This window comes from Hyperolius riggenbachi, chromosome 1, assembly GCF_040937935.1.
Source record: "Hyperolius riggenbachi isolate aHypRig1 chromosome 1, aHypRig1.pri, whole genome shotgun sequence".
Taxonomy (NCBI): domain Eukaryota; kingdom Metazoa; phylum Chordata; class Amphibia; order Anura; family Hyperoliidae; genus Hyperolius; species Hyperolius riggenbachi.
Genome location: NC_090646.1, coordinates 637,203,333 through 637,225,145, shown reverse-complemented (window position 1 = coordinate 637,225,145; position 21,813 = coordinate 637,203,333). Strand labels below are relative to the sequence as shown.

The window sequence follows — 21,813 nt, the reverse complement described above, 5'->3', positions numbered from 1 at the left end:
AATATGACACTGAGGTAAAGAGCATGAATCATTGACCAGGGGCATGCACACAGAAGAGACTGTAAGAACAGGTAACTGCCTGTGTGCATGCCCCTGGTCAATGATTCATGCTCTTTACCTCAGTGTCATATTAGACCTATATTATTCATGTGATATTCAGAGCGTGATTTTGAGTACCCCACCCGTTGTTCACCCGTGCTGTTTGTTTTTATTAGCTTTTATTGTTATGATATCCTTAATAAACTTTATCTTATATTAGTACCGTCATGGAGTTGGCTTTATTGCATTGATTCATAGTGTCATGGACGCTTTTTCTTTTGTGGTTATGTACATGATAGATCCATAGACATGGATATAGGATCATTTATCCTTTTTGTACTCTGCTTTGTGGTGTTTCAGTTAGCAATGGCTAGTGCAGCACTAGAATTCAGGTTCTAATCCCTGCCCGGGGCCTTTCTCTGATTGTTTTCTGAAACCATACAGGCAGCTTAAAGTGAACCTTAAGTCAGAAAAAAAATGAGTTTTACTCACCTGGGGCTTCTACCAGCCCCCTGCAGCAGTCCTGTACCCTCGCAGCCACTCACTAATCCTCTGGTCCCCCGCTGCCAGCTAGTTTCATTTTTGCCGCGTAACTTTTTCCGCAGTACAAAAATATGCGTTGCCGCATTACGAACGCATAGATATGCGGCAACGCATATTTTTGTACACGTTGCGGCCCGCAATAGCGCTAATTGCAATCGGGAATGCGGAAAAAGCTACGCGTGGTTGGGCCTGTCGGAAAAAATGAAACTAGCTGGCATCGGGGGACCAGAGAATTAGTGAGTGGCTGCGAGGGGACAGGACTGCTGCAAGGGGCTGGTAGAAGCCCCAGGTGAGTAAACCTCATGTTTTTTTCTGACTTAAGGTTCACTTTAAAGAATACCCGAGGTGATATGATGAGACAGACATGGGTATGTACAGTACCAAGCACACAAATAACTATGCTGTGTTCCTTTTTTACTTTCTCTGCCTGAAAGAGTTAAATATCAGGTATGCAAGTGGCTGACTCAGTCCTGACAGGAAGCGACTACAGTGTGACCCTCACTGATAAGAAATTCCAACTATAAAACACTTCTCTAGCAGAAAATGGCTTCTGAGAGCAGGAAAGAGAAAAAAAAGGGTCAGTAGTTTATAGATTTTAGCTCTGGCATACTTCAATGAATGTGTCATTGAGCAAAAACAATAAAACAGTTAAAACTTAAAAAGTAGATTGAAACATAAAATGAAACCGTGGAATATGTTAAAAAGTCATTTTGGGAGAAGGAAAATAGATACAATCGTTTATTTCATTAGTTTATTTTCGCCTTGGGTGTCCTTTAATTAGCTTCTCTGAAAAGACGGCTTTAGACCATGGTAAAGACAACTGATTTGGAGCACCACCAAGGGACAGTTAAGAATTTGATTCCTTCAATGTTTTCCAGGGGCAGCGCTGGAAGCATTGGCATATCTACCTGCTCCAGTGCTGCAGGTCTCCTCCATGCTCCAGCCATTCACACTTTGCTGCTATTCACAGGCTCACGATCACATGACCAATGTGAGTCAGAGAGAATGGCTGCCGGGAAGGACAGAGGAGATGCGCAGCAGCGCTGGAAGCAGGTAAGTATCTCATTGATCTCTGCACTACATGAGGGGTGGGTGATAATTGCAGTGGAGAGAGTTTGGATTCCAGGGGGCCCCATGACAATTTTGCGGAGAAGCCTCTTGGCCTGGGTTCTTGATATGCCCCTGATGTCTTCTGTAAAGCACTGTCCAGAACTGCCATCTTTATATAAATAAGTAATAATAAAAATATGCAGTACAAGCCCATCAATTTATTTATACATTCAAGTTGTGTTTTAAGGCACCCACGAACATGAGATAACAGAGAAACCAGTTGAAGTGTACAGACATCTGCAGAATATGGAGGATCTGAATCCTGAATTGTGGCCAATTCATTTTGGACTCTTTGACAGGGTCTGCTGCTTGGATTGCATCATCCTGCTGTTCAAATTGCAAGGGGGCAGGGCACAGACTGATTCTCTCAGAGAACATTGCAGCCTATAGCACACACAGTCTGAGAAGCAGAAAGAGGCCAAGATTTGGGCTCCTGAACAAATGCTTGCTTTAAAAGTGTGTGAAGGCGAATCACGGAGCCTCTAGGCCAGAGGTCCCCAAATGTTTTGGGTCGACGGCCGGGTCCATGGGCATAACAATAGACCCTGCAAGGGATGCAGCTGCAGGGGGGCCCTGTGGGAGGAGAAGTTTATTTTCCCTGTCCTGAGAGACTGACAACTATGGACATGGAGTGAAAAAACTTTCTGCTCGCTGCACAATTGTTCTAATGACTGCATCTGCTCAGCCACTGATAAGGAAGCATACAAAGTTTTGCAGACAAAGATTTGTAGACAGCCCCTATTCAGTGTTTAGCAGGGTCTGGTGTACAGCGCCCAGCCCCCAACCTCTCTACCCCTCCCCAAGTGCTCTGTACTGTAGGGATGCTGGAGAAATCTGTGTGGGGAAAACACATTCAAGTGTGAACTAGCCAATTGAATAACATTAATTATCAGTTTAAATGTGCAGAAAGGGGGGGGGAGGCTTTCAAAGTTTTGCAGGGGGGCCCAATGATTTCTAGTTACGCCCCTGGCCGGGTCAACATACTTCAGACTGCTGGGGGGCCGGAGTATACATAAAATGATGTAGAAGTCTTTGCGGGCCACACAGTGAAGCATACCCAGGTGACAACCTGCAGTCCAATTGGACAGCAGTGTCACCTGATGTGGAATTTGATTGGAAGCCAGCGAATTACTGCTTTCTGGCTTCCATGTGGATGGATGGTGCCAGCACTGCTATTCTATATGTGGACCCCCAATATTTAAAGATGTAGCTGACCGCATCTATAAGTAATACATGTTTGAGTGTTGGGGGCCTCAGGGGGCCACATTTGGCCCGCGGGCCTTAGTTTGAGGACCACTGCTCTCTGCAGTTATTAACAAGCTATGCCAGTCCCTTTTTACAGATCTAGTAAAATAATTGTATGTAGAGTGGGGCTTTAAAACACAAGTTATATTCAAGTTATTACTTAAAGTGAATATAAACCTAAATAAAAAACAAACAAACCGATACCCAAGGAGAGGGAAGGCTTTGGGTCCTATAGAGCTGTCCCGCACCTCTCACGGTCCCCTTGTTCCAGCACCGTCCACCCCCCCCTCCCCCGGTAGCAGTATCCGACCAATCGGTCAAATACTGCTCTGTGCCGCCACGGGAGGTTGCAGAAGCCTGCACAAGCGTGCTCTCTTCTGCGCTCACGCGTGGGCAGTACGGAGCTGCCCGTCCTCAGAGCACTCAGGCTCCCGAAGGCTTCTGAAGCCGCCCATGGCGGCAGATTGGAAAGGCGGTGATGGCGCTAGAAGAAGGGAACCATGAGAGGAATGGGAAGGCTCAATAGAACCCAGAATCTTATCTCTCCATAGGTATTCTTTTTATTCTTTCAATTTACATTGGCTTTAATAACAAAGTTGAATTGGTGTCCTTCAAAAATCAGGACTGACTTTCCACAACAGCTTCGGCTGGTAGCCTCGTTAATCCTACAAGCAGAGCCCAAAGGCAGCATTGTCCAAGGTGCAGCAAACTCAGAAGTCTTTTCTAAAATATGTAACATCCAGAAAATGTCAATAATCGGAGCACAGGCAGAACTACTTCCATGCAGCTACTGGGTTACTGATCTCTAGGGGTCCTGGCCTGTTTTACCTCGTCATTGCCTGCGAGTCCTGCAGTCACATGGTGCAGGACAGTTCATGTGGAGCCACGCCCAGGGAATCGCTATGTCTTGGTTTTTGGCTTTGTGCAGTTGCGACTTTTGCGCGAGGTGGTCGGGATGGGCTGGGCCTTCTCCTTGGTGGGCGTCGGCTTCTTGGCTTTGGGATTAGCAGGCTTGAGGGATTGCAGGCCCAGGATTTCACAATACTTGTTGCACTGATGTAAAGCTTTGAACTGGTCGATGAAGGACACAGAGCAGTTTCCTTTGAAGCCCCGGTACCTGGAATATAGAAATGAGATACAATTATGTTATATATACATTTTAAAGTGCGATTCCACTTTTTTTTTTTCATTAAGTGATAGATCATCGTTATTGCAGAGGACATTTTTGCCAAATTTGCACTTAAGGGACCACTATCGCGAAAAAAGTAGGCAGTGAAAAAATGTGACAGATGACAGGTTTTGGGCCAGTCCATATTTTTAAGGGGGATTCTCAGGGCTTTCTTTGTTTTCAACAGCATTTCCTGAACAACAGTTGCAAAATCTAACTGACATAATAGTGTGCAAGTGATTAGGGAGGCCGGCTGGTATCTTGCTATTTTGGCAGTTAAACTGCTGTTCAGGAAATGCTGTTGAAAACAAAGAAAGCCCTGAGAATCCCCCATGAGGAGATGGACTGGCCCAAAACCTGTCATCTGTCACATTTTCTAACTGCCTACTTTTTTCGCGATAGTGGTCCTTTAAGGACCTCCCTAGTGACCAGGCCATTTTTTACTAATTAGGCCACTGCAGCTTTACAAGCTCGCTACAGGGCCGTACAACTCAGCACACAAGTGATCTCTCCCCCCCCTCCCCCTTTTCTGCCTCAAATCAGGCAGAGGAGATTAACCTCCTTGCCAGTTATCCCGAGCTGAGCTCGGGGTAACCCGCTGCAGAGGACTGCTCTGGCCCTGCAGGGCCGATTTACATAATTTTTTTTTTAAATCACGCAGCAAGCACTTTGCTTGTTGCGTGTTACCTGCGATCGCCACCGCTTGCCGCCGATTCGCCGCAACCCGCCGCATTAGAGGGCGCCACCCCGCCGAGACCCTGTGCGCAGCCTGGCCAATCAGTGCCAGGCAGCGCTGAGGGGTGGATCGGGACTCCCGCTGACGTCACGACATCGATGACGTCAGTGACGTCATCGCGATCATCGCCATGGCGACGGGGGAAGCCCTGAAGGAAATCCCGTTCAGAACGGAATTTCCTTATGGGCGAGTGCACCGGCGGCGATCGGAGGGGTGGGAGGGATGCCGCAGGGAGGGGGGCATCATGTAGTTAGCGCTAGGCTAGCTACATGATAAAAAAAATGCAAAACAACCTTCCCACGAATCAGAACGGCAAGGAGGTTAAGGGAGGAAATGACATCAGGATTGGCTTGAAAATAGCCGTAGTTAAAATGTGAAATGCTAAGAAGGATTTTCTCTTTTTTTTTAACTCTAGAAAGGACAATGCAATACATATGTTTTGAAAGTAGAGCAAGTATATGTGTTGTTGTTTTTTCTGAGATAGTATGGCTGACAGCTCCTCTTTACAGATAAATATTTGAGTTTGCAAATGTAATGATGTCGTGGATAAACAGCTCTGCACTTGTCCACCGTGTGCTTTCAAAGCATTATTTGTACTACATATTGCTGCTTCTAGAGTCCCATCTCAGCTTGTGACCAGATAATATTGACTAACATTGAGTGGGAGCACGTTGGCTCAATAATTAAAGCAAATAAAAACACAACAGGAAAATGCCAGTAATAAAAGTCATTTTAAGCACAACTGTGATAAAGATTTCAGCTGTGGGGGGCCAAGGAGCGACTTTATAAGCAATGTAATATGTAAATACAGGCAATCCCCTACATACAAAATTGTTTCCCTTTTGGGAGGTTGTTTGTAAGTTGAGTCCTGTTTTATAGATCTGGACCTATAGTATAAGCAATGTTTTTTTCATTGTGTTTTTAACGTAAATCTGAGATGAATGGAAGAAAAGGATTTGTACTTACTTGGCAGGGACGTAACTAGAAATCACTGGGCCCCCTGCAAAACTTTGGATGGGGCCCCCTCCTGCCAGGACAGAGCACTCAGAGAGGTAGAGAGGTTGGGGGCTGGATGTTGTACAGAAGACCCTGCTGCATATTGAATAGGGACTGTCTATAAATCTTTGTCTACAAAACTTTGTATGATTCGTTATCAGTGGCTGAGCAGATGCAGTCATTAGAACAATTGTGCAGAGAGCAGAACGTTTTTTCTCTCCTTGCCCTTAGTTGTCAGTCCCTCAGGATGGTGGCCCCTGTGTCTTCTGGGGCCCCCTGCAGCTGCATATCTTGCAGGGTTTATTGTTACGCCACTGTTACATGTGGCTTCCTCCAGCCCCTGTAGACCATCTGCTTCCTCGGTGTCCTTCCGGAGGATACATGTAATTAAGGCGCCAGGAAATTTGGGCGCAGGGCAAAGCCAAAAAACGTCTCACCCTGCTTCTGCAAAAGTCCTGACGGCGTTAATTACTGTTCCCCCTCCAGGCCGCCATGGACTCGAAGATAAGACGTAATTCGGCTGTCAGCTATTGCTGTTGGCTGAATTACGCTGTTTTATAGTAATTTGGGCTCCGTCTTTTGATTGCGTCCAAATTACTGTTTGAGCTCCACTATAGCTGTAATTCACATTATGGCCTATGGTGGCGTGTCGTTCGCCCAAATTTCCAGATCCCTTTTTGCCTGTTTCGCCTTCCAGTCCCCTCTGTTGTGATGATGTGAAGTCCACGATCCAGTTGGGTTTGTGGGCCACATGGCAAGTGATGTCCCGCACCACGTGCCTCCACTATCGTGCTCCCATATCCGGGGATCTCCCATAGCCGGCTGCAAGTGCAATTTTAGTCTTAAAGTGTGCCGGAGGTGGATTCGGGTCTGTGTCAGATGGGACACAGGAATGTTTCCTGCTCTATGACATTCCTCCGCGCCGCTCTCAGCCCCCCTGTTTTGCGCTGCACCCTCCTCCCCCCAAAATTGTAGGCATGCAGCTTGTCAGCAATCTAAGAAGGTAAGGTGTGTCCTTAGAAGGAGAAGCAATCCTGCAAAACTCCCCATTTGGTTGTCAGGGACATCCTACCTCCTCTCATTGGCCCTTTACTGTGTTATCCCACCCCTTTGCAGCCTCTCCCACACCCGTTCCCCGCCTTTCTGAGCTCTGTGCTTATTGGATAAGAGCACAGAGCTCTGTATGCAGCGTCAACACCCCTGCCCCCTGAAAGTGAAACTAAGCTTTGGGAGCATCAGGGATTGGCAGTGATGGACGCTACCTGATCCAGCTTGTTCCCTGGATCAGATAGCATGTTTTTTTCCAAGATAGCGCTGGCTCGGGTTCTCTTTAACAAACTGTGCATGCGCAGAACGTTCCCAGCTACAGGAGCGCAATCAGGCGGTGTGCATGTACACCCTAACTTCACGCAAGCAGGCGATACATTTATTTGGTGTCCTATATGCTAAACAGTGGGTTATTACAGTGATTGCAGAAAATTATAATATAAATTATCAGACATGGCCAAAAAAAAAAAAAGATTATGCCTGGCCTGGCTGTAGACAGAAACAGTAATTTTGTTTTTCAATAACATTCCAGTACAAAAAGTCTTAGCACTGATCTATATTCCATTAAAGTTTGAACCAAAGTTTAGATTTCCTTTCAATGCATGAAGCTCAGACATCCACCATGGGACGTCATTTCCAGAAACAGAACTTTTTCCTGCCGTTAAATAACTTTATTGTTCACGAGCGGCTGCACATTATGGAAACCCTTTTCTTCTTAATATTATTGCTTGCATTAATAAGGCACTGGGAGAGTCATGACAAGAAGCATGAGAATACTGTGAGAAGTGTGAGAGGAATGTAATGATGAAGAGGCCGCAGACATAATGAGAACACCATGAGAAATGGTTTAATAAAGAAATGTAACTTTCTGCTGTGAATTGATGTAATACAGCGCTCTGTAAAGCCTGCTGCAGAGAAGGAATTACCAGCGTAAAATGTTCCCATCCTGGGAGACATACTCAGTCCAGAATCAGAGAATCAGTATGTGCAGCACTGGGACCCTCCCTGGGGTTAGCAGCTGACCTTAGCCACTTCCTGGTCTCCTATCACATTTATAGATTACCCACAGACTTATACAGTCCCTGTGTGCTTGTAAAAGATGATTAACATAATTTCTTGGGCAGAGCTGGGACAAGGTCCTCCAGCCCCCAAGGCTGAGACACCAAAGTGCGCCCCTCCATCCCTCCCACCCCAGCTGTCACACACTGATTGCTATTAGACTAAGAGGGCCACAGGGCCCCCAACACCTTAATCTCTAGTTATCTGGCTTGTAGTCACTTCCATGTATCTCCTTTTCTTATTTCTTTCTGCTTCAAACACAATTAGGATTGACAGCTGAATGAATTGTGCGCCCCCTCCTACACTGCGCCCTGAGGCTGGAGCCTCTCCAGCCTATGCCTCGGCCCGGCCCTGTTCTTGGGATAATACAGTCCGGCTGCCCATAGCAATGCAGAAACATCTCCGTGTCTAAATATATGGAATTGTTCACCTGTAAATTCCTTTAAAGAGTACCTGTGACTTTAAAAAACGCAAAAGTTAAGGCTCATACCTATGTCTTAATTTTAAGCGCGATTCTTCTAATGACTGGCGATTTTTTGAGTGATGAGCGATCTTGCAGTGTGGGTACACGCGATTACATACACAACATTTAGCGACGTGCTGCGATTACGACCATTGTGCCGGATCGGATCTTTAAAATCCCTGACGATTCCAACGCAAGGTAACGCAATTGAGTAACCTCTCTTTGGCTTATGAGTAGCCAAACTCTGTTACCATACTGGCCTCCACTACTGCTGCTAGCCAGAGTTCAGCTAGATTATATCCAAACTGGCTGTTACTAACATAAAGTTACATTGGCCCTATGGTGGCACCAAATGTATCTGTTGTGTATTCTGTCCAAATAAGCTGCTCAGCCAATTATTGGTACAATTTTTATAAATGATTCTTTAGTAACATAGTAACGGGATCAGTGAATAATGGCGCACAGTGCCTATGCATAGAAATGGCGCCGCATTAAAAAGATACGCTTATCGCTATTTATCGTTAGTACTGCATAATAATGGCGCACAGGGAAAAAAAGAAGAAAAACGGCACACAGTAACGTTATTTATCAATAGTGGCACACACTAACGTTATTTATCAATAGCGTCCTACATAAGCAAAACTGCAGAAGTTATTTAACTGCAAAACGATGAATGGATTTAATGTAACACTGTCAAGGTTAGGGTCAGGCACCACCAGGGAGGTGGTTAGGGTTAGGCACCACCAGGGGGGTGGTTAGGGTTAGGCACCACCAGGGGGGTGGTTAGGGTTAGGCACCACCAGGGGGGTGGTTAGGGTTAGGCACCACCGGGGGGTTTAGGGATAGGTACAGAGAGGGTTCTGTGTGTTAACGCTAAATAACAATAAGGCTTTAACGCTAAATAACAATACGGCTTTAACGCTAAATAACAATAAGGCTTTAACGTTAAATAGCGATAAGCGGCAAACGGATTAGCGGCAACACTGTGCGCCATTATTCACAGGCGCCATTTTCAGATGGAAGCCATAGTAACATAGTTTGATTAACTAAAAGACATCCGTCCATCAAGTTCTGTTTACTAAACTGGAAGTCATAGATTATTGTATTTATTCAACTGTATAATTTTATTTTAGCTAAGATATGATTGTTCACATCCAGTGGGCAGCTCGATAAACCGGCTATTTACGATTGATATTCATCTATATGTACTGTTAAAGCAAACCTGAAGTGAAAAAGATTGGGATATCATTAATTGTATGTGTAGTATGGATAATAAATAGAACATTAGTAGCATCATTCTGTCATATTTGCCGTTTACAAACAACACAGTGTAATTTAAGTTATAAAACAAAGCAGAATAATGAACTTTTGAACTTCCCTGCAGTAAAACCTTATCACAAACTGTCTCTCACTGTTTCTAGGCTGTTTAAGTGCTTTAGAAAAAAGGACTGTATCCGACCCAAAATGAGTTGTAGAGCTCAGAGAAGCTCCTTTGCATAGATAACAACGGAAATTTCTTAAGTCTTCCTGTACCGGAAAACAATATGAGACTCTGTTCTTTGCTACTAATGTTCTATTCGTTATCCGTACTACACATACAATTCATTGTGTCATAAGTTTATTTTCGCTTAAAGCGGGAGTGAAATTTAAAAAAAAGCGTTTGACTTACCTGGGGCTTCTACCAGCCAGTTCCAGCCTTCCTGTCCCATGCCGTTTCTCCACAATCCGCCGTTCTCCACCAGCTACTTTTGGTACTGTCGTACCGTCAACTTGTAAGTCAACGACAAGCCAAGCCTATCTTTCCCGCCCGCAATAGTGTCCTGCGATAATAGTGCAAGACGCTATTGCGAAGAAAGATACACTTGGCCCAGGGTGTGCAGGTGCAATTGCCAAGTCCACCAAACCGAAAGTCGCTGCTGGCGGGAGAACGGAGGATTGTGGAGGACAGGAAGGCTGCAAGGGGCAGAAGCCCCAGGTAAGTGAAACACTTTGGGCTTGATTCACTAACCGGCACTAGGTATTAGCGCCGGAGTGAAAAGCCACTCAGTGCCCGAAATGTAGCTTGTGGGTAGTAATAGCCACGCAAAGCTACATCGCGCACAGCCGTTAATAGTGCGCGGTGTGACGATAACGTCGTACCCGCTGCCCTGTAAATGTCGCACCCGGTGCAACGAAAATTGTGCATCGGGTGCACCCAAAGCAGCGCACTGAGGCGCCGTTTCAGGGGCACCCGATGCGCCGTTTTCGTTGAACCGGGTGCGACATTTACAGGGCAGCGGGTGCGATGTTAACGTCACACCACACACTATTAACGGCTGTGCGCGCACTGCCCTCGGCTGTGCGCGATGTATGGGCGCAAACCACCTAACCCCCTAGGTGTTAAAGCACACTAACCAGCTTAGTGCTGGTTAGTGAATCAGGGCCTTTGTGTTTTTTTAACTATTCAGTACCGCTTTAATGGTCACCTGTCATGTTTTGCGTCAGGGCTGTGCAGAGGATCCTCAAGGGGGGTGCTCAAATTTGAAAAAGGGTCCCTAATCGATCAATCGTGCTAAATTATGTATGTAATATCCCCTCCTTAGAAGGCAGTATTAGACAGTTTTTAGACAGTAGTAGAGTGGGCACAGTGGAGCCTGAGGTAGGCACGGACTCACCTTTCATTACTGGGAACCTCTGTCCCTCTTGATCAGCACCCAAGCTTCTTTTCAGGCAAAGAAGAAGTGGTTGCCAATATGCAGTGGTTGCTACGCATTAGTAGGTGCAAAACTGCAGTAAGGCCCCGTTCACACTGCATGCGTACCCATCAGCGTTTCGGGAACGCGTGCAGGAGGGCGCCATGCACGACATCAGACAGTGCATAGACTGTACTGTCTGATGTTCACACTGCATGCGTTCCAGACCAGTGCAGTCCATGAATGCATGCCACGTATTTTTTTGCAGAAACGCACAGCTGACCCATTCACTTCAGTGAATGGGATCAGCCAAGCAACGCATACAAACGCGGATGGTGTGCGTTCGTATGTGTTGCGTTCAGTGCTATATTGCAGTGGGTGCTGAGGTGCCAAAGTACAGTCTGTGTCAAGCTGCTGTGGGTACCAAGGTCCAGTTTGTATTGGGTGATTATTTGCAGTGGTTGCTAAGCAGTATTGGGTGCTGAATAAGTAACAGATGGTAATAAACAATAGTGGGTGCCATGTGAGTGCTAATTGGTACAGGGAGCCATGTGAGTGTTGGACATGAGTGAGTAGGGAGTGCCATGTGTGAGTATTGAGTCTCATATGGGTTCGGACCAAGGGTGAGTACTGGGTGCTATTTGGGTGCTGGCCGTGGACAGGCACTAATGACTGACATGTCACAGACAATTTTTGATTGCGTGAGCGGCATGACTGCAAATCTTTTGGCAGTGATTTATTTATTGTATTTATAAAGCACCAACATATTACGCAGCGCTGCAATATAAATGAATGGGTTAACATACAAGGGCTATCATTCATAAAGCATTTCCGCATGCGGAAATGCATAAAACAGCTGACTTTACCGAACACTCGGCAAAGTCAGCATTCATAAAGGCTCTTTCCGCATGAAAAAATGACACTACCGAGCAGAGTGATAAATCACCGCCTTGTGCGGTGATTATCGGAACAAATGTAGCAAAATGTTAATTCATAAAGATTACCTCAAGCGGTGTGAGGTCGGGAAGTACCGCTCATTCTGATGTGGCGATACTAATGTAAGTGAATGGAGACACACAGACCTCCAAAGCAGCTGCAGCAGAGCGGAACACGGAGAAATGTATCAACTCAGCAGCTTCCGTGTCTCCGCCTGCCTTCCGCCTGCCTAGTTCGGGGAATCTCCGCACTGCTTCCGCACATGGATACTTTTTTATGAATGCCACCCAGAAGTCTAAAACACCGCCAGCGGTGTTTTCCCGCATTGATTCCTCTTACCGACAGCTCCTTTATGAATGATAGCCATTGTAGGACATACGAGGAGCTCACAACAAAAAACAAGATCATGCAAATGTCTGGGTAAAATAGTTCCATGTCCTTGGAAAAAATAGACAAGTAGGTCTGAAAAACTCTTGGAAATAGTAAACATTTCTGTAGTTGTTAAAGGACACCCAAGGTGAAAATAAACTAATTAAATAAACAATGACTTTTTAAGATATTCCACAGTTTTATTTTATATTTAAATCTACTTTTTAAGTTTTTTTTTACTGTTTTATTGTTTTTGCTCAATGGCACATTCATTGAAGTATGCCAGAGCTAAAATCTACAACCTATTGATTCTTTTTATCTCTTTCCTGCTCTCAGAAGCCATTTTCTGCTAGGAAAGTGTTTTATAGTTGGATTTTCTTATCAGTGAGGGTTATACTGTAGTCTGACCCAGTCCTGACTCAGACAGGAACTGTCACTTAAATACCTGATGTTTAACTCTTTCAGGCAGAGAAAGAAAAAAGGAACTCAGCCTAGTTATTTGTGTGCTTGGCACTGTACATACACGTCTATCTCATCATGTCACCTCGGGTATTTTTTAACATTAATAGTAAATTAGAAATAAAAAGGTAGTAATTATAAATCCTATAATATGAATGGTAAGAAATCATTTCATACTCACCCCTTGCTTAATGTTGCTATGCCAATATCTGTCAGCTTCATCCCCACACCTGTAGAAGAAAAGAAGAGAAAAGTATTTTAGACACAAACACACCGGCCATGTGATCCCGATCCTGGCTTTAGCACCTAAATGCACAAGGCTTGTTATAAAAAAAATAGTCCTTATTTTATTTACCTGCTGGCTGCTCCTTGTTTGTACTACATGCAGTTCCACCAGCTAACAGCAGATGTCTCCCTACAGTTACTTGTTCTCCACCTGCAAATGACTGCCAGGATGTTTTCTATTCTAACCAAGGGCCTTTAGTGGCTGCCTTTTCTTATAGAAGGTATAGTCAGTCTGCCAGTTCGGTCTTTTGCTTTATCCAGTCTCTTCTTTGTCCTGCCGTTTGCTGTATATTGTCATATACCGTATACAGTATTTAAATATTATTATTGTATACAGTATATGGGGGCTGATTTATGAAGCTGCGTTGCTATAGCAGCCCGAGTACATGACTGCACCGCAAGTTAAATACAGGGCTACAAAGACTACTAAATACCGGGCTGCACGCTTTGCATGGTCTTGCAGCCTAGCGTGCCTCCCTTAGTTACGCGTCCTGTTTACTGGGCAGCGCAATAAAATATTGCGCTGGGTGCAATAAAATATCGCGACCACGATACTCCACTAGAGCGGCCGCTACTATGTTAATTAACATAGAATTAACATAGTAGAGGCCACTCTAGTAAAGTACACTGCATTGCACCCAGAAGCGTGCGTTACCCAGTAAACAGCTGCAAGACTGCATGTAGCGTGCCTCCCTGTATTTAGCTTGTGGTGCTGTCATGAAGCTCGCCCCCATAGCCTGCATGGGGAACAAGGGGTTAAAGAGGCTCGGGAGGGGGACCCCACGTCATTTTTTTTCATTTCCCACACTCTGAACACGACTGTATATTTATATATGAAAAAACAAATACATGTATATACATGTTGATACATTATCTGTCATTTTACTCAGTGGCGTAGCTATGGAGCTAGGGGCCCCCGTGTGAGTTTTACATTGCCCCCCCCCCACAGCATTCTATACGTAACACTTGATATGGCGCAACAAAACCTGCCAATGGCAACTACAGTGTCAGAGGAGCAAGAAGGGGATGGGGAACAGTTTGTTAATGATTACCACTATTCAAAGCATCTATAGAAGTGATTATTACCAGCACAGGAGCATTAGTTATTACTTTAGTTGAGGAAGGGCCCCGATGCATCGATACCTCTGCAACTCCTATTGCTACGCCACTGATTTTACTGCATTTAAATATAGACTTTTTTAACTCTAACTTTAACATCAATTTTCTCAAAAACTATAAGGTCTTTTTGAATTTTTTTACCTGCAGCGCAGCTTCACAAATCAGCCCTATTGCTTTTATTGCATTATGTATTATATTTGCTGTTTATTTCACTTCTGTTTCATGCAACATATTTCACAGTCTCTTTAGTATACCAACTGTCCTTTTGTTTTTGTTGTTGAGGCTTTGGGTGTAAAAGTTTGAGTACTGTTTAGACGTTGCATCTTCATCTACACCAAACCTCCAACCTATACCTAAAAATACAATCTCCTTTTCAGCTCAAAACCTATAAATAGAATTTTAGCAAGCATCATTTCAGCTTTCTTACCTGGTTTTCAAGTGTACCGACTAACACAGCTATTCCAAAGGACAAGCCTAGGGGCGTAAAAAGTCTAAACATAACTCCCATTTGTCCCTCTTTTGGAGGGACAGTCCCTCTTTAGTAGCCCTGTCCCTCTGTCCCTCTTCCCTCCTCATTTGTCCCTCTTTCAGGACTTTGGCCCTCTTTCTATGTATATATATATATTTCTCTAGTAAAAAAAAATGTGTTTTATTGACTCTAAACTTTATTCCCATCCTTTAAATTGATAGATTACTGATTTTAAAATGTTAACATGAATAAAATGAACCAAGATAGAAAGGACCAGTGTTGTGTGAATTATACAAAGTCATATTTTTCTTAGGACATCTTTATGGTATGCCTGACTAGGGGTGTGACGAGGGTGTGATCAGGGGTGTGGCAGGGGCGTGGCTTAACTTTCCCTCTTTCTCATCTCAAAAAGTTGGGAGGTATGGTCTAAATCCTGCCTTGCTTCTCTCCCTTCCTCTCTCCATACAGCAGAACAGGCTGCTGGGCAAACTGACAGCTCATCTATACACTGTATTACAGGCAAACTGTCACCCAAAGTGATCAGGAAACCTAGTTTCCGGTGACATTTATCACCCACGCGTATGCAGCTTAAGGCGATTCCAGTTTGGAGATGATGGAAGTGCTGTATAATTTGTGACACGAGTCACATTTAATAGCAGACAGATGGCAGAGCCGTTATGCTGCGTCTGGTGCCAGTGATTTTCGTCATACTGGTATCAGAATGTTCCCTCCTGGGAATGCTTCTCACCCAACAGAGTATATAAAGATACATTAGGGTCAGTGTGAGCCGACCCCATGACCTAATACAGTTGGATGGATATTTTTTTTTAAAAAAGGGAGGTGTTGTCCCAGCCAACCAATCACATTCCAGCCATCTGTTCCAGCAGGTTAGGAGATGAAAGACGCTATTGTGATTGATTGTTGTGGTAAAGCGGGGGCAGGAACACTGTCAGTCAGGCAGCAAGTACCGTATTTTTCGGACTATAAGACGCTCCGGACTATAAGACGCACCTAGGTTTAGAGGGCAAAAATTGGGGAAAAAAACAAAAACTAAACCTGGTGCATCTATAGTGCAGGGGCGCCTTATGCACCTTTTCCCCAAAACTGTCCCTATCCAAGCTACACTAACCCTTGCTGCCCTCCCAGCTACACTCACTAACTGTCCTCCCAGCTACACTCACTAACTGCACTCCCAGCTACACTCCCAGGCACACTCATTCACTGCACTCACAGTTACACTCACACCTACAATGCCAGCTATACTCACACCAATCACAGCTACACTACACTAGGTACAATCATAGCTACACTACTCTACAATTGCTACAATACAATAGGTACAATAACAGCAACAATACACTACACTTGCTACAATCACAGCTAAACTACACCACACTAGATACAATCACAGCTACACCACACTAGATGCAATCACAGCTACACCACACTAGATGCAATCACAGCTACACCACACTAGATGCAATCACAGCTACACTACACTAGATGTAATCACAGCTACACTACACTAGATACAATCACAGCTACACTACACTTGCTACAATTCAGTAAGTACAATCACAACAACACTACTCTTGCTACAATCACAGATACACTACACTAGGTACACTCACAACTACACTACACTCGGTATAATCACAGGAGATCCCTCTCACCTATCTAGATGCTTTGCCGGGTGGTCACGTGAGGTGATGCGCTCTGTCCCCAGATCTTACAGGTCACATGATGAGCTACTCGATGGCGACGCAACCTCCAGAGACCTCGGCCAGTACAGCCGCCGCTTCCATCTCCAGCCTGATCTTCCGCCGCAACCATTTCCAGCCTCGCGCAGGAGGAGGTTCAGAGCTGGGAGAGCTGGCTGTCTGCGGGGGTAACTCGCTGATGTCCGCTGTACGGTGGGTGAATCAATGATGTCCACCATGCGGGGGGGAGGAGCGCCGCTGTACGGTGGGTGGATCAGGGATGTTAGCCATGCGGGGGGGGGGGAGGAGCGCCGATGTCCGCTGTACAGTGGGTGGATCAGTGATGTCCACCATGCAGGGGGGAGGAGCGCCGATGTCCGCTGTACAGTGGGTGGATCAGTGATGTCCACCATGCAGGGGGGAGGAGCGCCGATGTCCGGTGGGTGGATTAGTGATGTTAGCCATGTGGGAGCACTGGGAGGGAGAAGCGCCGATGTACAGTGGGTGGATCGGTGATGTCCGCCATGCCGGGGGGGGGGGGGGTGAAGTGCCGATGTCAGCCATACAAGAGTGGATTGCCGATGTCCGCCATGCGGCAGGGCGGAGCGCAGATGTCCGCTGTGCTGGGGGTGGATCGCCAATGTCTGCCAGGCATGGGGGAACGCAGATGTCAGCCGCTGAGAGAGAGGAGACCGGCAAGCTGTAGGGAGAATTGGAGCAGTTGCCGCTCAATTTTGGATTCATCTGGCCCCGGACATGTAAGCTTGTGTGTGTGTGTGTGTGTGTGTGTGTGTGTGTGTGAAGGGGGAATATAGTATATTCGGACTATAAGACGCACTAACTTCCCCCCCCCCCATTTTTTGGGGAGAAAAAGTGTGTCTTATAGTCCGAAAAATACGGTAATATTCTATGAAGGGGGGGAAGAGTGGGAGCAGAGGACTAATTCTAGGGGCAGCAAGCTATGGGGGCTGTTCACCAGTGGCGTATCTACAAAGCTACGGGCCCTGGTGCAAGTTTTACATGGGGCCCCCCAAGCACTCTTTACATAACAATTGATACGGCACCAAAACCTGCCAAGGACAACCACAGTGTCAGAGGTGCAAGAAGAGGATGGGGAACAGTTTGCGAACGATTACTACTATTTAAAGCATCTTATGCTTATTACCAGAACAGGACCAATAGAGAGCTAATATTGTGCTTGAGGGAGGGCCCCTTGAGGCTCCTCAGGCCCAAGGGCAGCGATGCAGTTGCTACCTCTGCACCCCCTATTGCTACGCCCCTGCTGTTCACTGCTAGAAAATGAAAATATGAATCCTTTTATGAACACATCTCTGGTGAGGGGGGAGGTTTGGTGAGGGAGGCATTGTGTGCTGCCCAAACGTACAGGGTGGAGTTTGTGTGTGTGTATGTGAAGTAACGATGGGATCACCATATACTATAGCAGCTGCTATGGGACCAGTAGTCAAGGGGGGCCCAGTGGAAAGGGCTGGAAGCGATAATAGGGTATTCAGTGCACCCGCTGAGGTGCACACACCTACCTGCAATGCTGAGGCTCACTCCCATCTCTGAGACAGGCTGTGACCATGTGATATCATCAAGCTGAGACCCGGAACTTAGCATCAGTGCAAGCAGGAATGCCGGGCAGAGCGGATGGGGGTAGAGCTGCTCATCGCTGGAGCTTGGCAGGTGAGTAATGGCTGCAGGCTACACGGGGGACACCTATCTATACTGGGGACACCAATGCATAGCTATCTATACTGGGGATACTGCTGCCTACCTATCTAAACGCAACCCCCCCCCCCCCCCCCTCCACACCACATGTAAAAATGTTCTGGTCCTTAAAGGGGGTTAGGCTGCCGGCCCCCAAAAGGTGAAACACACACACATCCAATTTTGATTGGCCAACAATTGACCAAATTTACCTCTTCCATGCACTATGAGAGCTTACCTACACAACCTGTTCATAGTATTCAACATTTTTCAGCCCTTATACTACATGTAGTCATGATTGGCCAATCAAAATAGGATGTGTTTGCACCCTTACACTAGTCATACTTGTTTTATGGGGTGGGAGGCTACTATGCCAGCTGCAGTTGGGGGAGGGAGTGTTATACTGGTCCCACTTGGGGTGGTGGGTAGTTTAGGTTATGTAGCAAATGGAGACAGGTTTGGGGTGGGAGGACAGCCCCGTGAGATTTTTTTCTGGGGGCTCCCATGGTTTGTACAGGGTGGTGCACCAGCCCGTCTGCCTGCCACGAACATGAGATTACAAGCAGATGCCAACCAGCCCATCCCCGTTCCCCCCTCCTCGATCCCTGCGGTGTGTGTGCTCCCTGGATTTATTGAAGCAGGTGTTGCCTGCATTTGCTGCCGTATGAGAAAGTTACACATACGGCAGCAAATGCAGGTGACACAGGCTTCCATGAAGCCAAGCCGGGGACGACACACACAACAGGGATAGAGTAAGAGGCCCAAAGAGACAGAATGGCCGCCTCTGCCTGTATACTCATGCTCATGGCAGGCAGACAGGCAGATCTTTCGTGCGCCACCCTGCAGTTATGCTCCTGCACGCAGTCAGTGTCTTGTCTGAGATTGGAAGCACCCATTTTAAATGGTAATGAGGTTGCACCTTTGTAGCAGAAATAAATAATACCCCCATCTCACCTTGCATATCTGTGACAAGCAGGTTTCCATTGGTCCTCTCATACACCCAGTGCTGGAAGGTGCAGCATTTCTGTCCAGCCTCGGACTCCTTCCTCATCACGTTGATCTCCTTCCCGTCTTTGATGGAATATTTTACAAAGTCTCCCAGCAGCTCCTCCTCCACAGTGGCGTAGGGGATGTTGTTCGCCGGACGGTGAATGAGGAAAATCGGGATTACCCTTAAAGAGCAAAACAAAACAAAAAGCTGCAGCATAACCATTTTTAGGGCACATTAAGCTTAATAGCAAACCTGAAGTGACAATAAACTTCAGATAATGAATTGTATGTGTAGTACGGTTACTATATACAATATTAGAATAGAAAAGGGTCTCATATTTTTATTTTTAATGTTATTGCTTTATTTTTAAGATTGCATCAGACTGTCACAGTTGCGGTTTAGAATTCACACTTTTAAGCTGAAAAATAAGCAGAAGTAATGACCCTTTAAACTTCCCTGCACTAAAACCTTATTGGAATCCTTATCTTACAGTAAGCTTCTATTTACTTTTCACAAAACAACTTAAATTTACAAACTGTTCTACAAGCTCTTTGCATTGATAATTAACAACACAAGTTTTTTTTGTGGTTTTTTTTTTACTTTCGCTGTACTGGAAAACAGAAAAGGACTTCAGAGAATTTCTTAGTAGAGCTAGTATTATACATGTATAGGTTTCTCATCATGTCACTTCAGGTATGCTTAAACTCTGCGTTTAAAGTGAACCCTGCTCTGTTAATGCACATAATGTAGACCAAATGATTGATATTTTCTTCAAAGAAAAACTTATGCTGTGTATGTTGGATTTAGCTGCATGCACATTACCATTATTAACATCCTTCTTAGCAACACTGGCTATGATATTGTATGATCCAAGTAAATGTGTATCAAAGTGTAACCATTAAAGAGAACTAGAGATGAAGCACCCTCATGTATTTTACCATATATATCAATGGGAACATGATCGTAAACACCTACCCTGCTCTCTGTTTCATTCTTCTCTGCTAAATCTGCCTGTTATCAGCCCTGATAAGAATCCCGGACTGAGCATTCAGTCTAGCTTTTCCAGTAATGATTATAGCTGAGTCAGTCTTCTGTGATGTCTTTTCAAGCCCAAGTCTGCCCCCTTGTGGCTTTGTTTTGCTGCTATTTATCCTCGTAGCAGCAAAGCAGAGCCACAAGGGGGCAGGCTTGGGCTTGAAAAGACATCACAGAAGACTGACTCAGCTATAATCATTCCTGGAAAAGCTAGACTGAATGCTCAGTGGGGGATACTTATCAGGGCTGATAACAGGCAGATTTAGCAGAGAAGAATGAAACAAAGAGCAGAGTAGGTGTTTACTGTCATGTTCCCATTGATATATATGGTAAAATACATGAGACTGCTTCGCCTCTGGTTCTCTTTAAATAGCAGAAAATATTTCCTTATCTAAGTCCAAGAATAGGCACCCTCCCTCCAAAAATGGGAACAGTTCCTACATACAGGAAAAACTGTCAGCATTCCCTCCCACAGGGACAGTAGAGTTAGAAAATCTCTATCAAATACAGCAGCGGTCCCTCCCTGCCTGCTCTAATATGATATAAATGCAGCTGAATAATTCACCCTGTAAGATTCAAGCTGACTTACAACTGCATAGTGATGCTTTGAGCCTATCTAGTTAACACTCCAAAATCCTAATTCAATCTGAAATGTTTCCTAGAAATCTGATGATATAAACGTGTAATATGAAACCAGGGGCGCCTCTAGGCATTTTGTCACTCCAGGCGAGAAAACCTGTAGCGCCCCCCCCCTCCCCCCCCCCATGAAGATAAGCATTTCACCAGAAAATAATCATAATGCGGCAGCGTTCCACCAGAAATGACACAATGCTGGCAGCGTTTCACCAGAAAATACACAATGCAGGCAACGTTTCACCAGAAACTACACAATTCGGCAGCATTTCACCAGAAAATACACATAGGCAAGGCTCCACTTTCATGAGGCACAAAGTGGGACAGAAGGAGGCACAGGGGGACTGAATAAGGAACACAGGGTGACGTAGGGAGGCACAGGGGGACAGAAGGAGGCATGAAGGTCAGAAGACGTCACAAAGGAGGACAGAAGGAGGCACAAGGGAACAAAAGGAGGCACACAGGGGGACACAAGGAGGCACAATGAGCAACAAAAGGAGGCACAGTGGGGGGGGGGGGGCAGAATGAGACACAAAGGAGGACAGAAGGAGGCACAGGAGGACAGAAGGTGGTACAAAAGGGGGCACAAGGAGGCACAATGGGCAACAAAAGGAGGAACAATGGGGGACAGAATGAGACAGAAGGAGGCACAGGAGGACAGAAGGAGGCACACAGGGGGGCAGTGGGTGGTACAGGGGGACAGAAGAATGCATGAGGGTCAGAAGGAGGCACAAAAAAGAACAGTGGGAGGCACAGGGGGACAGAAGGAGGCACAAAGAGGGCAGAAGAAGGCACGATGAGGGTCAGAAAAAAGCACAAAGGGGCAAGAAGGAGGCACAGGAAGACAGTAGGAGGCACAAAGGGAAACAGAAGGATGCACAAAGAGGGACAGATGGAGCCACAAAAGGGTGACAGAAGAAGAAGAGGAGGATGTAAGGGAGACAGAAGGAGGCAGAGGGGGACAGACAGAGTCACAGGGAGACATAAGAAGGCACAGAGGGGCACAGAAGGAGGCACAGGGGGACAGAG

General features: G+C 45.8%; 1 protein-coding gene across 3 annotated transcripts in view; it reads right to left on the bottom strand.

Annotated features, from left to right (window-relative positions):
• Positions 1-1,319: 1,319 nt before the first annotated feature.
• The window catches only part of ALPK2 (alpha kinase 2), a 221,810-nt gene continuing 201,316 nt past the window's right edge, over positions 1,320-21,813 (bottom strand). For all 3 annotated transcript variants that reach the window (XM_068251267.1, XM_068251268.1, XM_068251266.1), the window contains 3 exons: positions 19,080-19,297; positions 13,024-13,072; positions 1,320-4,054 (listed from right to left, as the gene is read on the bottom strand). In XM_068251267.1, coding sequence (XP_068107368.1) covers positions 3,838-4,054; positions 13,024-13,072; positions 19,080-19,297 — 484 coding nt within the window. In that variant the 3' untranslated portion in view covers positions 1,320-3,837. The remainder of the gene's footprint in view (positions 4,055-13,023; positions 13,073-19,079; positions 19,298-21,813) is intronic.